This window comes from Caenorhabditis remanei, chromosome I (assembly GCF_010183535.1).
Source record: "Caenorhabditis remanei strain PX506 chromosome I, whole genome shotgun sequence".
In the NCBI taxonomy this organism is placed as follows: domain Eukaryota; kingdom Metazoa; phylum Nematoda; class Chromadorea; order Rhabditida; family Rhabditidae; genus Caenorhabditis; species Caenorhabditis remanei.
Window position 1 is genome coordinate 5,337,224 of NC_071328.1, and position 16,049 is coordinate 5,353,272.

General features: G+C 38.0%; 3 protein-coding genes across 3 annotated transcripts; 2 read left to right on the top strand and 1 right to left on the bottom strand.

The window, feature by feature from the left end:
• Positions 1 to 309: 309 nt before the first annotated feature.
• On the top strand, positions 310 to 1,297 carry GCK72_000893 (uncharacterized protein; the record flags this gene model as incomplete). The annotated part of the gene is made up of 3 exons (XM_003098792.2): positions 310 to 441; positions 734 to 940; positions 1,151 to 1,297. 3 exons carry the CDS (start codon positions 310 to 312, stop codon positions 1,295 to 1,297), a joined length of 486 nt encoding a protein of 161 aa, XP_003098840.2.
• A 6,232-nt stretch (positions 1,298 to 7,529) lies between these two features.
• GCK72_000894 (uncharacterized protein) lies at positions 7,530 to 11,437 on the top strand (the record flags this gene model as incomplete). Its single annotated transcript, XM_053722735.1, has 4 exons — positions 7,530 to 7,732; positions 8,528 to 8,636; positions 11,212 to 11,312; positions 11,362 to 11,437. The coding sequence occupies 4 exons, from the start codon at positions 7,530 to 7,532 to the stop codon at positions 11,435 to 11,437; spliced, it is 489 nt and encodes a 162-aa protein (XP_053591380.1).
• A 140-nt stretch (positions 11,438 to 11,577) lies between these two features.
• On the bottom strand, positions 11,578 to 15,074 carry GCK72_000895 (uncharacterized protein; the record flags this gene model as incomplete). Its single annotated transcript, XM_053722736.1, has 7 exons — positions 11,578 to 11,829; positions 12,473 to 12,528; positions 12,579 to 12,685; positions 12,769 to 13,050; positions 13,545 to 13,756; positions 14,153 to 14,227; positions 15,066 to 15,074. 7 exons carry the CDS (start codon positions 15,072 to 15,074, stop codon positions 11,578 to 11,580), a joined length of 993 nt encoding a protein of 330 aa, XP_053591381.1.
• Positions 15,075 to 16,049: the final 975 nt, after the last annotated feature.

Below are 16,049 nucleotides of genomic sequence, written 5' to 3' on the forward strand. Positions count from 1 at the left end.
TTCTCACTTTACTATTTTTCACAATTTCCATGGTATATCTTTTAAAAATGTCACCCGGATCTTCTTCTTCTTCCCATTTTTGTCTTCTCTGAAATAAGCCCCGCCCCTTCTCCAATTTTTCTTCCCTTCAAAAACATGTCTACCTATTTACTCGTCTTCTTCATCTTCTTCTTCGTTCAATTTTCTCTTCTTCCCGCCTCTTTTCTCATTCGTCCGTTCATTTCCATTCATTCATTCATTCACTTCTTCATACAACACCCGCCCATTTTCAGAGTAATATAGCCGACAGCAGTTGGTGTAGCAGAGGAAATGTCATCATTATCTCGAAACTATTTTACTCTTCTCTTGGCATTATTCATCCTTCCGTTGACAGTACTATGTCATGGACCGGAAGATTACAGACCTGAAGAAGGACTAACGGGACACAATGGCGTCTTTCAGGTGAGTAGGTCACGCTCTGTCAGCTGCCAAATATAGAAAATTATTCTATTTTTAGAATCAGTGGGGTACTGTAGTGAGTACGTGGGAATGGCATTTTCTCACAGCTCAATGACCTAGATATTCGATACTTTTGTAATGTGACGTGTTGATTTTGAAATTCTGCAACGGCTTCCTCTTCCTTTTTTTGATGTTCCAAATTCACTTAACAAGATAAATAACAAAATTCGAATAATAAAATATTACTCATTGTCTTCTTTTCCGCGAAAATCCCCTTATCCTGATCACATTCCAGGCATTACCGTGGACAAAATACGAACTCTCACTGATTTCCTCACTTCACGCCACCGCCAACTATCCAGAAGTAATGAAAATGGTTCGAGAGAAGCTAGTGATCAGTGACGTGGCACCAAATGATCGGAGGAAGATTGAGAGAATGCTGAAATCTCTTCGACCGCCACCGGTGTTCAACGATTTTTTGAATGCGGAAGAGGCGGAGGAGGTGAGAGATTGGGTTACTGTTATCTGTGCGGGTTGCTCGCTGCGTTAAAATCGCCGATCGCGTTCAGCTTATCACAACTTTGCCCACCCACGCCTGCAGGCGACTGTGAGGCGCAATGCTTTAAACTTTTGGCCCGCACGCAACCACTCCTTGGTTCGAGCCCAAATGCTCCGAAATTTTTTTCCATTCTTTTCAATCTAATATTTCCAGGTCCGAAAAGCCCACAGCGAGAAGAACATAGGCGACGTGTTATACGTAATCGGTCGAAAGTTAGCAGAACTTCCGGACTTTCTACGAGATCAAGCCGTCACTTATCTTACAAAACACACGCCGACAATCCAGCCGCCAGACTTTTGAAATGTATTTTTACTGAACCCATTTGTAATTCTCATGTATAGCCAGTTGTAATTATATCTATTCCCCATTCACCATCTCTCCTATTCCTACTAATTTCCGCACGCTCGTCAAAAGTTTTTTGCTTCGTAACGGGTTAGAAGATCTAATTCAAATCCCGATAATTTTTTTCCGCCATGTTTTTTTTGAGTGATTCAAATTAAGCCACTCTTCTATATATGTATTATAACACTGTGTCCTATCAGATTGATCTGTTCAAAAACCAAATTGCCCTCAAAGATATCCCGTTCTAATTCGATCTCAAACCGCGTTTTGTACATTTTGGTGTGATCCCTCCCCCCCTCTCTCCGAATCTAATTCTATAATTTGTCTCACATTCCTTGTCATCATCTGCCTTTTCCATGGCTTCGTCCTCAATCTGTCCCCATCCAACTGTGTTCAGAAAATGAATCCTTGTTTTTGTGATCTACAGTTTTTTTTCAATCCGTGCAGCACAGGCTACAAGCCATTCCAGTTATCAGCCAGTCAGCGTAATGGGCGGTCATCAGTATTTTGAACTATTCAATGGTAGATAGTACACCTTTGAAGGCAAAAAAGTGAAAGAAAACGTACTTTGAAGGGGGAGGAGGAATTTCCGAATGAATTCTTTATCATTTGAACTTTTTATTTTGAGAAGAAGATGAGATGGTCAACAATAACAAATGGTCGTAAGAAGTTTTTCAGGCGGAATTTCTTCTTGCGAATTTCATGAATCTAGAAATCGGACTAGAAATCGAAAATGCCAAAAGGTATACTTGGAAGCAAGGTGACTCAGTTTTCAGATGAAATGAGTCACGGAAAAACAAAATAAACGTGATGTAGCACACCAGTATTTGTGATTTATGTTGTTTCAGATCCTACTTTTAAAGAAACTCGATAATTATACGGACTTTGTCTTCAGGCAGAGCTTTGTTAAGGAGTTCAGGTAGTCTGAGTCTTTGAGATGTTCTTTTCCAGAAGGCAAACAATTCAATAAACTCGTAATCTTGAACCTGATCATCTTGAGTCAAGACTTACGTTCTCTGGAATCATCTAATGATCATGGTACCTTACAAACAAGTTTCAGTTTGAGAGAATTCAGATGTTCGAATTCTAGTGATGTCATCGCTGACTTGCTGGTTGGGATAGTGAGATGGTGTAGCAGTTTTCTGAACAGGTCTAGTCTGAAAACAGATTCACAGAACTTTTTTACTAGGGACTATCCCCTTCACGAAATTCGATGAATGCTTATTAATGAAATGGTTTAATGAAATTTTAGCGGGAATCTTCTCATTTCATTGTACTCTAGATTTCTCTACAACTACGTTCAATTCTGAAAATGAGAGCTTTTGAAAGATCTTTGTTTCTTTCAATTCTATGTCATTTTTCAATTATACGCAATTTAGTATTACTCCCTGCAAAATCTGGAAAACAAATGTCTTGTGAGTTGCATGACAATTTAATGATCTAACTCATGTTTGTGACGAAGCACACTTTTGATCTGCTTTCCATGATCTACTAAGAATCCAAAAAAAATAACCGTGAGAATTTCAAAATTATTCTAAAAATCATTTGAAATCATATTTCTCTCGTAAGGTCTGGAATCTGGAAAGCACACTCATGAAGGGTCTATCCAAACCAAGTGAAGATCCCTTGACATCAACACACAATTTTTCGCATTTCTGCCCTGGACTTGGCTCATCTCTTCAAAAAACATTAAAGCATCTGTTCTCCCCAGCACACCTGTCGTGACCTCTGATCCAGAATGTATCGAATTGAGATTGATATTTTGATTTGAAAGGTCAGTATACGAAAATGTTTAAAAAAAATAAACAGAAAGATGAGAAGAAGTTCAAAATAGATTCGAGGAGTTCGTGGGAGAAGTGATACACTGAGAATGTTTCAAAAGTCATTTGGTTATTGGTCTCATCGTTGGCACCACTGACTGTGTTTTGAGATTTCTGCCTCAAAATGTATATTTTTAGAATGCTGAAAATATGATGATTTCAAATATATAATTAGTTTTTGGTTTGATTGGTTTTAGCATCCACAGATGACAACAGGAAATCAAATAACTTTTCCTACGAACCGTGCAAATGTTCTATTCTTCTCAATGTCTGCGACCAAATGAAGGGCTTAAGCTATCTGTATAGGTTACACCCTCTTTTTGATAACGGACCGATTTTTAAAATTCCAACTGGAAAAGGTTCTAAAAAATTAGAGAAAAACAAAGTATTACAAATGTTTTGATTTTTTCATCATTTTTCTAGTTCCAATCTTTCACCATTGTCCGCTATCAGATGGCAAACTTTTTTCCGTAGGAAAAATAGAACCTTTGCAGATTTTCGAGATTTTTATATTCAAGACCATTTTTCCAAACTTCAGCCATGTCAGAATAGAAAATTGCGACTAAAAATCAATGCTAGGAGAAGTGGAAAACAATGAAAATGTGTTTATTTGTTCAATTTATCACTAATCGAATAAAACTTCTTAAGTCAGCATTTTTATTTGATTAGATCAAATAATGCATTCTGAACTTCATTTAGATTTTAATTTTCAGTTGTATTCATCTATTTTCTTTCTTTTTTGAATTGCATCATTGCTAATTCTCAGAAATGTCTTTCTTTGCAGGAAGCAGCTCATTCACTCAAACTACAAGAATGAAATTGCAATAACAAATATTTCTAGCAAAAAAGTGATAAAAAATTGGAAGAAAAAGAAAAATTTCGAGAAACCACGTGGTCGTTGATGATTGATACCTTGGAAAGGGAAATTCTAGAAAACAAATTCCTGTCAATTGACAGTTTTTTCTTTCGATTTGTCTATCACACACGGCATAAACAATCTGGAGAAAAGTTCTTGTTTTCTTGTACTTCTATTTTCCCACACCGAAAAGTTCATGAAACACATGGAGAAAATGATTGGGTTAAGGGAACAATAAGGGAAAGGGATGTTTTGATTTTTTGATTTTTCATATGTGTTTTTTTTAGTCCGCGTGATACCAGGAGGATGTGATCTGAAGATCAGCACGCTTCGGAAGAATCAGATAAAAACATTTGGGGGTTGCACAGTGAAAAATGGTTTGCACATTTCGAGAATTCCATTTTTTTTTCAACCGTGTTGGAATCGAAGCCGTCGGCAGGATGCAATTTTTTACATTTTTTGATTCTGAACTTCAACCAAATGTCCACTGGCAACTCTCTCGTGATTAAACCCACCTTTTTATCAAGACTGTTCAGCTTGTTGGTGAAAAAATTCAATCCGAAAAATGCCTAAAGAATTCATAAGCTCTGTCTGGATGTGAAATATTTAGTATAACATCTCTGAAAGGCCGTAACAAATGTTAAGAGTTGGTCATGTCCGCTATTGCTCGATATTTCGTTTTTACTTCCAGCCAGTAGCTCGCTCTGGAAGCTGGAGTAACGTCGACGGTGACTACTTACTACTTACATTTGATGCTTCAGATGGCTCTATAAGCAAGTTGAATTACTGTGGATCAAAACATACCCTGATTCAATTCATCATGTTGGGCTTCGAAGTTTTCTTGGAAGCTTTTTCAGATTAGGAAAACATTTCAACTGAAATATTTGTTGTCCCAAACGTATGAAAGTTAAATATTATGTTGCAATAAAAAGGTTTATTTGCTGCGCCCCTTCAATAACGGAATTGGCATAGTGCCAAAAGAGTTTGTAGCTGTAAACGGCCTCAGAATATCGGAAACCGCAGTTTCAGAAATCTCTGCTTTAAAAAAGCAGAGATTTCGGTAATCCATTTTGAAAGAACTTGATACACGACAGCTTTTTGAAAATTGATAATAGTGACATGTCCTGCCCCCTCAAGAGAAACTTCGACTATGTATTGTGTTTTCTATGTCTTTTCACGACAGAGGTCTCACTGTTTTTTTTCGTCCGCAACGATATCAGATCTAAGAAACTATATTCGTGATTGAACCGGTTCAGCAGCTTCTTGCTATCCGATTTTATAGTTTTGTGTTCCAAAAACTTCAGTTATCAAAACTCCGGAATCAAAATTCTAATAAAATCAAAAATGCAAGTTTTGATTGGCAGGACAACAGACTTCTCTGCCTTTCTCTGCCTTTTTCAATAAAAATGTGACCGGTCAAGAATCAAAGTATTGTCTGCTGAGGAAGCTTCTGGAAGGCCAGTCCCAGCAATGTTTATCTGGAATCGAAGGTTCGAAAGCCATGATGACAACAGTGACATGCTCTTTAGAGACTAGCAGTTTCTAGAACTTTCCACTGTCATTTCTGCAGACAACGCCGCTGACCATCTCACTTCAACAAACCGGACAATCACTACGTCATACCCCGATAGTTCTAGACCATTTGATACGTGTCTTTCAGCCAGTGTCTGTTGTGTATTTGTCTCTCGTCTCTCTTTCTTATCTTTCTCTTTTTTCTTCAATTCGTACATTTTCTCGTCTTTTTCATCTTCACACAGACACTGATAAGATGTCTTCGTTTTGTGTGAACTTTAAACTAAATGTGTTGCACTTTTGAACGTGGCGATATGGAGGAAAAGGAGAGAGAGAGAGAGAAAGGATGGAAGTTTGTTTGTGGAGATAAAAAACGTTTGGGTGATCTGAAAATCAACTAAAAACATGATGACAAAGAGTTTGGAGAACGACGGGAGCATGATGATGCAACTTGTTCGTTTATCTGGTTTTTTTAGAGTTCGATTTTCTTGCAAAACTTTTCTACAGAATTCATGGAAACTGATTTGCTAATCATCTCTATTGAACTATTTATTTCAGAACCAATTTCCAGAACCTCTGAACTACAATTTCAGCTTCATTAGCCGACTTGAATCATCCACTCAAATCTGAGAGTCTACTTTCAGATTTTCAGATTATCTTGTAAAGCACTACTCAAAGTTCGCTTCGAAATAAAAGCGGAGGGTTTTTCTCGATTCGGTATGAAGATCTGAAAGACTGAAATCGGAAAAACTGAAAATAAAGACTGACATGGTAAAAAATATATCTACCTTCTAACAAGTCTAACCTCACAAAGGTAAAGTGCCGATCAGTGTCTAGCCAGTCAGCTCAATTTCCACTTCGATATGTTCAGAATTACAGAAATTACATTTCCAGCTCAAAAGTTAGAGAGTAACGTTTCCGTCCAGAGAGTTCATTCGAAACTGCTTGTTGCAACTTTCGTACAGTTCGTTATCACACGAATCAAGTCTTTGTCTCGTAATCTAATAAAACTCGGCTGTACTTTTGCGAAAACGTGCCGTCGGGCAAGTTCAGACGCTCAAGATCAGAAAATTGCAAGAAAAGTTTCCAGCAGTGTCGCCTAACTTTTTGAGGAATACAGACGAATTCTAGGATTGCTCATCATGTATCCATGCAAAGTTTCAGATGAAATCATCCTACTTCGTCCGACCTATGGTCAATTTGAGCATCGCTCACCACAACAAATCAACAACACGTTCTCTCTCTCAGAATCTCCCGTTCATTTCATTACAGACGTTTTTTCTGATCGTCCTTCAACCAGCGAGGCCATCCCCCAATTCTATCTACATCAAACATCTTTACCTCTCGAACATTTTTCTGTTTTGTACCAGTGTCACGGCGTCCCCCAAGGGCAAAGCCATATAGACCGCCCATATTTTTTTTGCACTTTCTTCCCAACCACCAATATCACTTTTCGACCTCCACTGCTTGTACAAGCCATGCATATGTTAATCAATCGGGTAAATGGCGCCGCCGTGCCTTCATGTACCACCCAGACTCTTCATGATGTCCTTTTATGCCAATAAAAAAAAGAGTCTCCTCCTTCTCATAAATTCGTTCGCTCTTCTCGTTTTCTCCTCCTCCTCGTTTAGTACATTCGGTCCCCCAACCCCTCCTCTCATCACTCTTCCAACCCCATTCATATTGGGCGCCCCGCTCCTTTGGCTCCTATCTCTTTTCTCTCTCTTCTCTCTCTCTCCCCATGGTGGCTTCTTATCTATTCAGATCTTTGTCTTTCCTCCAACCAACCAACCCTCAACATTAAAAAAACCACTTTCTTCAGAATCAACTTGCGTCTCGCAACGTTTCGGTGCATTGAGACAAGCCATCATCGACGAGCGACTGGTACGGGAAGAGGAACATTCATTCTCTTTTCGTCTGCCACTTTTTGACCGCTGCTCCTGCTCTCCACTCCACTCTCCAAACACCCCGTATCTATCACCTACACCGAAGAAAAAGAGAGATGGGAGCCATGTGGTGGCCTGGAGTGAGATCGAGTCCCTCCCAATCCCTCCTGCGACTTCTCATTCTTCTAGGTGTTCTTGGAGAAGCGGCTATCTTCGAGAGACATCGGACACTGATAGACCTCTCCGGAAACGTTACCTGCCCCCGTTGGATAAATAAACGATGGTGTTTCAGGATTGTACTCATGGAATATGACAGTTTGTGAGTTTTGTTTTTTATACTGAATTTCTATTTGGCCCTGATTTGAGCTCATCTCGGGCACCACTCACTCGGACATTTTGTTTGTAGACGCTTAGTCAAATTGGCTGAGTATCGGCTCAGTCCCCACTAAATCTGAGCTTCCATTCACTGAATTAGTATTCTTCAGAATCATCAGAATTTGGTTCAGATCTAACAAGGGAAGTCTTTGGAGACGCCACTTTCAAACGACCTATAAATTTGGTATTAGGTTTTTTCTACTACGGGGAATTCATTTCTGTAGTCAAAACCTGCTAAATGTCTCTGCGACCCGAGTTATGAGCTCTAAAACTTTTCATATGGTTAAGCTTTTTAATACGGAATTCTAAATCATCAAATAGTATACGCAAGATATTTTCATTTTTGCAACGCACGAGCACAGGTAAACCGCTGGGGAACACAAATTGAACCGCGCGGTGGCGTTTATGCGGCCGATTTGGAATTCCATGTGAAAAAGCTTGACCATATGAAAAAGTTTGAGAGCTCATAACTTGGCTCGCAGAGACATTTAGTGGGTTTTGACTACAGAAATGAACTCCTCGTAGTCGAAAGTACCTACAGTCAAATTAATAGATAGTTTAAAAGCCGCGTCTCCAAAGACTTCCCTCGTAAAACGGGTAGTTCTGACCAAGACTGTTCTGATTGGAAGCATCGCTTCTTGAGATAATTCAAAACAAATAAATTTTGTGGTACCCAAAATAAGCCGTCCTTCCGAACCAAATACCAAGAAACAAACACTCAACCAACTCATTATTTCAGCGGTGTAGGGCACGACAGAGTTCAGGATTACGGTGTGAAATGTGTAGACAACGGTCCGGAACACGAGTATTTTCTTCCAGGATCTCAATACGGTGATGGCTTTAATGATGTGAGTTCTTTTTTTTTGTTGAAAACCTTTTAACTTCAAAAACGCAAGAAATTCAAAAACCTATCAAAAGACTGTCAATCAGTGTCGGTATCTTTTGAGCTGTCAAAAGCGTCAAATTTGCACGATTTTGGATGAAATAAATTGCTGATAATGAAAATAAATGGGAAGTAGACTAGATGTTACTGGAAAATTAATACAGTTTAGGAAGAAAAACAAACAATAATTGGTATTTTGGCTCTATAGGTTAGCCTTACAAATAGATAGTACTGTTTGTTATTTGAGCGTTCTTGTTATCAAAAAATAAAGTTCAACTGTTATCAAGATCAGAACACACTTTACGGACACGTGTTTTTATGTTCTGTGCGTGTGTCTGTCTGTCTGGATGTTTTGCTCCCATTGTCAGTTGATCAGTCTCAATTTTCCGGTCTTGGGGCTTTTCTAGGTCTAGGTAAGAGCATTCAATTTTCTTACTTTCACGCTTGAAATGTGTATAGTTGTGAATCTGAAACAGTGGTAGAGTCTGTATACTTTCTCGGCAAGTGTCGCCAAGTCTAGGGCGAGCCTCTCACAAGTCTAGGCGCACATCTCCCACAAGTGTTACGTAAAAGCAGGCCAAGACTTGTGGGAGGCTTGTGGGAGACTAGTGGAAGGCCTGGTGAAAGCGCGGTCCAGGCTCTGGAATAGCTTCTTATTGATTTTCTCCTGTTTTGCTTAAATATAATTCATTAGAATTCATAAATTTATTATATAAAAAAACAAAAAACGAAGGACAATCATGTTAAAAACAAAAAAAATTCCATATTTCGAACGAGTCAGTTATTATTCCTTCGGATCTGATGTAGGTGAAGATGATGGGGATGATAACATAGGTGATGTAGACGTTGTCCAGAAATCCGATTGATTATGAGCTCTAAAATTCAAGAATAAAATTTCATACTTTCAAGAATAAATTCTCACATTTATTAGCTTTCCATTGGCGGTGTTCTTGAAATTTCCCTCCGTTGTTTCCGTATGATTCCTTCAGCAGAGTTGACAGCTTTCTCGGTTCTGTAGAAATACAATTATAAGTTTTTGGAACTACAAATTGTTATTAGCTCACCGAGAAATACTGCTACTTTTGCGAATCCGAGTTTTCGTTTTTTGGGAACAATTTGTCCTCTTCACTGAAAGTGATGCTCCGGTGTGAACCCATTGAGTTTCTCTGAAGTTTCAAAACATACAAATCTGAATACTACCGAAACAAAGTTCGGAATGATAAATGTAACAAGCGAAATACTGAAAACTCGTAAAAATGGGTTAAAACAGAAAAATAAAATAAATTTAAATGAGTGACTGCCAAAGAGAAAATCAATATCCAACATTGGGCCAATACTTGGTGACCCTCTATCATTGGCTCTGATCACCCAAAGTTGGGCCAAGACTGGTGGAAGGTTGCGCCTAGACTTGTACAGCCGCAGAGTTTGGCCTAGACTTGGCGACATTTGCCGAGTTGCTTTATATTCATTTTTTTCAATCTAGAGGCATACTTCGAGAATCACATTCTTGACAGTTTTGCACTCTGTACAATTCTTCAAATCCCACAAAGCCTCAAAGTTTCTGGACGACTTCTAGTATCGTCTACCACTTTATAAAAATACCAAAATTATTATAACGGCTTGTAAAATAACTGACAAGGAACCTTTGAAGTCATAAATATAATTAATAGATATAGAGCATCTTCTAAATTTTATATTTCCGTTTTCAAAGCCTGCTTAATAGGCATTTGACAGAGTGAAATTTGAAAGGTTAAAAATTCACTTTCATAAAAAAGGGTATGTTCAGTCACTGTCAAGGAAATATCTCTCTACGTTTTTACATAGATTGAATCAAAATTCATAAGAAAAACAAAAGTCTCTTGGAGCCATATCTGAAAAGCAGTTGAAAATGACTTACGAACTCTCTAATTGTCTGGAGGACTTTCACGGCATACTCTTTCCCAATGCATTTCAATCAAAATCAGTCTTGAAAAGTAAGTTTTTGGGAAAACTTCAAGAAATAATAGGAAATTCACTCTGAAGTACTGTCAGGCGCACTTTCAAACTAAATCTTCACTATGTCAGATATCTATGAAGCAGACGATGCTCTATCAATTTCTACAGTTAGATTATATTAATTGTATTTCCGAGTTAAAAGGTTCCCTTTCATAGAGGGTTACCGTTAAAATACAGATTTTACGGTATTTATGTGTTTCTTTTTCCAAAATTTTCCATAGTTTTTGTATGTTTGTGTCACTAGTTTTGACTTACTGAAAGTCCCGATGCCCCTCTATCCAGATCAGACAAAATGTCAACTTAATAATCTTGAATCCCACCCTTTCTAGTCTTGGAGCACTGGGAAGTTGTCCAAATGACGGTTTTTAAATTTTTCAAAAATCGAATTTGAATGATTTTTAAAATGAAAAGTTTTACTTTTCAGCTCTTAACTTATTTAAGGCAGCACTCAAGGTATAAGTCAGGCCATTTAGTCACCATAAAGCCAAAATATCAACCCCTAACTTCTCCTACACAACTCCTTCCCATCATATTATTATTTTCAGAACGAATACGAGTTTTTTGTATGGATCTATCATAATTGTACGCAGGCTTCAATACTCTCCAAACAAGTTCATGATCTCGGAACAGTGAGTGTTTCATTAGAGTGAGTTGCTGAAATTCTGGATATTCTGAATCTAAATTGTTCTTTTCAGTTTATATAAACGTGTACAAAACTTCGGGTTATCTGACTTATCAGTACGGGCGGATAGTTATTTTGACGATAAATGATTTGTTTTCAATGTTTTGCTTCACAGTTGCACTTTAAAAGTGCTAAAAAAAATGCTGAAAAATTCAGAGCAACTAATAAGAAAGGCGCTATTGGCACGCCAACCTTATTTTTTTATAAAAATAATTTTAAAAAGGAACATTTATTTCTGGCACGTAAGTGGCGATTGAGTCGTATTATTATCATTGGCATTCTTCTCGTTGGGCAGCATCAATTCGAGCATTAAATGATCGATTGAGGCGAGTCCGAATAGTTTTGCAAGTTGAACGTCTTCAACGAGATCTCTTGAAATGGCCAGCATTGGAGGAAGAAGGAGAAGCAAATTGGCGAATCGAAGAGGCATATCTTTATATGGAGACACGAAACGGACGTGTCGTTCGAAGGATTCCAGAACCTGGAATAGAGAAAAATTGGGTTTTTCAAAATTTTCAGTCTTTCCAAATTTTAGGAATATCAGGATTTCAAATTCTGAAAGTTTGAGAACTCCTAACCATCAGCATATTTGTTTTTACCAGATATTCAGACTTTTAAGATTTCAGATTTTGAGAATTGCAGAATTCCAGTTGTTTGAAAATTTCAGATCATCACTATTTCAGATTTTAAAAGTTTCAGGAACTGATTTCAATCAGATTTACAAAAAACGGGCAACTCATTTCAGGTTTTCAAATTGTTAGATTCTCAAATTCTCAGGCGTCTAAAATGGCAGACATTTGGAAGTCTCAAAATCGGAGAACATTAGAAACCTAGATTTTTAAAATTGCAGTTTATCAGAATTCGAGATTTTCATGTTCTCAGGATCTCTGAATTCCATCTATTCAGAATGTCAGATTTCCAGACTACTAAAATTTCAGTTTTGGCACTTTCAGCTACAGAAGAACAGAGTCTCAGTTCCAACACAGGACCTCTATGATCGTTCAATTTCAGATTTTCAGATTGTCAGATTCAAATTCTTCTAATTCTGACCACTGTTTGTCGAAACGTTCTTTATTCCTTCAGTTTTTCCCAATTTTTTTCATTCAAAACCCAGTAAAACTCACTTTTTGCCTCATGTCCTCCACATCACTGTACGATTCACTTGATATCCCCTTTGCCACTGAAATTTTCTGTAGGAAAAACCGGATAACAGACCATTTCTAGACTCACATGGATCGAAAAATGCTATAGCTTTGAGTGCAATGTATTCGATTTCATTGATATGTAATTGTCTCATCGGTGTTGTCACTTGATCAATGATACGGGCGGCGACACGGCTGGAAATTTGGGAAATGTTGGGGTTCTGGGGTAGAAAATGGGGAAAAATGCTCCTAGGAGCTCAGCCCGCAGAATAACTCACTTCATATCTGGAATTTTGGGACTATCCTTATGCAGACACGTCTCATTTGTCAACCATACTGCATCTGATAAGTGAATACTTCGAAACGCTGCACACATCACTAGATGTTGTGCTGAGAAGTTTCTGAGGAGAGCAACTTGTGTGGCACTATCAACTCTTTGAAATCCATCGAGAACTTTTGCCCACTCGACCATTAGTGTTAACTGCTGATTCATACTGTCTGTCACGTCAACTGTTGTCGCTTGTTTTCGTGCTTCTGCTGTTTTTGTGATCACTGTTGTTCTGGAAATTGTTTGTTTTTGTCTTGTTTTTGGAATGGTCAAAAAATTGTCAACATTTTCATTGGAGGCTGAATTTTGGCTTGTTGCATAAAAAAATTCAAAAATATTCATCTTGTAGTTTACCATTTTTCTGGAACCTCTCCGAAAGGAACAGCTACAGTACTGGACAAAAAGATACGAACTTTGGCCATTTTCAGTTGAAATTGTACTACTTTGAGAGGGTGTCATAGTAATTCTGATTGTCACACCCAGTAGGTTTTTAATGAATCATACAGATTGAATGTAGAGCTTCATTTTTGTAGTTGTCAACTTTTTTGTACGGACACTCCCTAAAGAGTTATGGTCATTTCATGATGACAGCTCAAAGTCGAACTTAATTTTCTCTATTCATCAAGTCTAAATTCAATCCAAAGGTCATTCCTAATATAACAAGTTTAAGATCATTCCTGACGCTTATACGATGAGTTATACCTCTCCCAACTTCCGCTCACTTACCGTAAACCCCTTGTCGACTGTTCTGCTCTGATCAGTGTATCCAAAAAGGGATCATCTCCAGAGGTACCGTTCAACATTGCATTCAGAGGTCGAATTCTATCCCGTTCTGTTTGTACAGCGTCTCGACGCATTCCTTTCCGGAGGCACACGTCGAATCGACATTTTCTACATGAGTTTCGTTTTGCTGAAAGTTTTAAACTAGTTAGAGAAATCTGAAATTTCAGAAAAGAATAATCGAAGCCAAGACTCCCTATTCCTTCTGGCAGAAGCTTTTCAGCAATTATGCAAACTACTTGTTCAAAAGGAAAGTCCCTTTTCTTGTAAATGCCCAACTATATAAGATAGCATGTAACAACATTTGATTGAATACAAACTGTCTTCGTCTCTCCGTATTCCACACTATTTCATCGTCTAGCCAAGAGGATTACGATGAAAAAAGATGCGCGGTGCGTACCGAAAATACAAATACACACACAAACACCACAGAATAATATATCGAGTGGAGGCGCGGAAGACGAAGAATTATCAGACGAATGGAAGGACGGTGCAAACATTCGGAATTGTGTGTTTTGACCAGACACTGATTTTAAAAAGACCACGGAAATTACCTTTGTCCATCTGGCATTTTTCTCCGAAACGGCATATGTACGAGTGACGTTTTCGAATCGTTCGTCGGAAGAATCCTGGAAGAAAAATTAGGTTTTGAGAATTGGTTGGTAGCGCCTAGGTGTACTGAGGATGCTTAGAACGTTGAACTTTAAGATGATGTCACGGTGTCCGTAGAATATTCCAGAGTCCCTAATTTAATGAATTCTATTTATTAAACTGGAACCTTCTCTATTTTTCGGTTTACATCTTTTTCATACAAGCTCTACCTGATGAGTCACACTCCGAGGAAACACAGGAGAAAAAAATTTCATGGATTTTCACTTTGTAACTTCAACAGGCTAGAACTCTTTAGGGAAGGTTTGTACCAAAAAGTTGTCAACTACAAAACTGTAGATCCAGATTAGATCTATAGCATATTACATATTCAAAAAACTAGAATAAACCGCCTAGCTATGAAACGTTTTCAAACTTATCGGAGAGAATTTTTGAAACTTTTTGGGTTTTCCAAATATTTAGACTAATTCATTTGTTAGAATTATTTATGAAACGAAGTTTGTACCATTCAAAAGTTGAAAACTGACCAATTTTAATATACAACTTGTTTCTACAGAAAGCTTTCTAATTTTTAGATGTTTAGTTCTGAATTCTGCTCAAAATGGTGAAAGCACATGTATCAAACTTTTAACTCAATTTTCTCGAAAACCAGAAAATTCACATAAACCTGGTTTATTTATTCAAAAAGTTCATTTTCCCAGCTTTCGAGTGAGATGCTTCACATGCTATAACTTTTCGAATGAGATTAAGGACACTCTGTTTCATGAATGATGTTCGAAATAGTAGGAACCCATGCTACTTGTGAGAAACCTCCTCTGTCTGTGTGTACTAAATCCTGATGTGCTGATGTCCTCTTACATCAGTCATCTCTCAACCCATTCCTTTTTTGTTACTGTGTTTTTTCGTTTTCCACATTTTCCGTTTTTATGGAAATTCAAATGACTCGAAAACCAGTTTTCCTCCTGATTCGGTCACTTCATGACGCAGAAACAAACGAAAACATATGACTGTTAAAGGTATGACTGCAACTGCGCCCTATTGCACTACCGTTCGGCTCCGTATCATCTGAATATATGATGGAGCGCAGATGTTCGACAGCCATTTTTTCAAAATCTTTTTTTCAATTCCCCCAAAAAAGGCTTTTCTAGATTCTCTTTTGTTGTTTCCCTCTTCCGAAATGTGATCCGTTAGATTTCAAGAGGTTTTTGGGAGGAAAAGAAAGAAAACGAAACCTTTCTCTCTCTATTCTATTGGTTTCTCTTCTTCTTCTTTTCACTTCATTTACTATGTGCCATAACGCATTAGTGCATTGTTTAGAAGAGAGAGAGAATGAGTCTTCTTTATGGTAGAAGCAGCAGATGTCTGTCACGCCACATTATTCTAGCTTTTGGGTTTTGGGTCTGAATTTTGCTTGGGTTTCAATAAGGAACGATTTGAAAGAAAAGTAAAACGTGTCGCGGATATACCATCCTGGGTATATCCACGACCTATTTAGCCGATGCTTCGTACTTTGTTAGATGTAATAACAAGTATGAGGTGTTTAGCTAAAGTATCATCCAACGTGGCAACAACCGAAGGAAGGATCCAAAATACCAAAGCAACGCGGAGATGGACGAAGAATCTCAAAGAAGAACAGGAGACTTCAAGACGAATCACATCTGGGACTGGAGACGTCACGCCAATCAACTACACTACGTTTCGTTGATCCCCCTTTCCCGGAGTGTCGTGGATATCCTCCTTCGGATATATCCACGACCTTTTCCTAAATGAGATTCTTCTCGGAAATCTCTCAATTTCCTCACTCTTCAATGGATTCTTCAACCCATCGAGTACAAATCACCA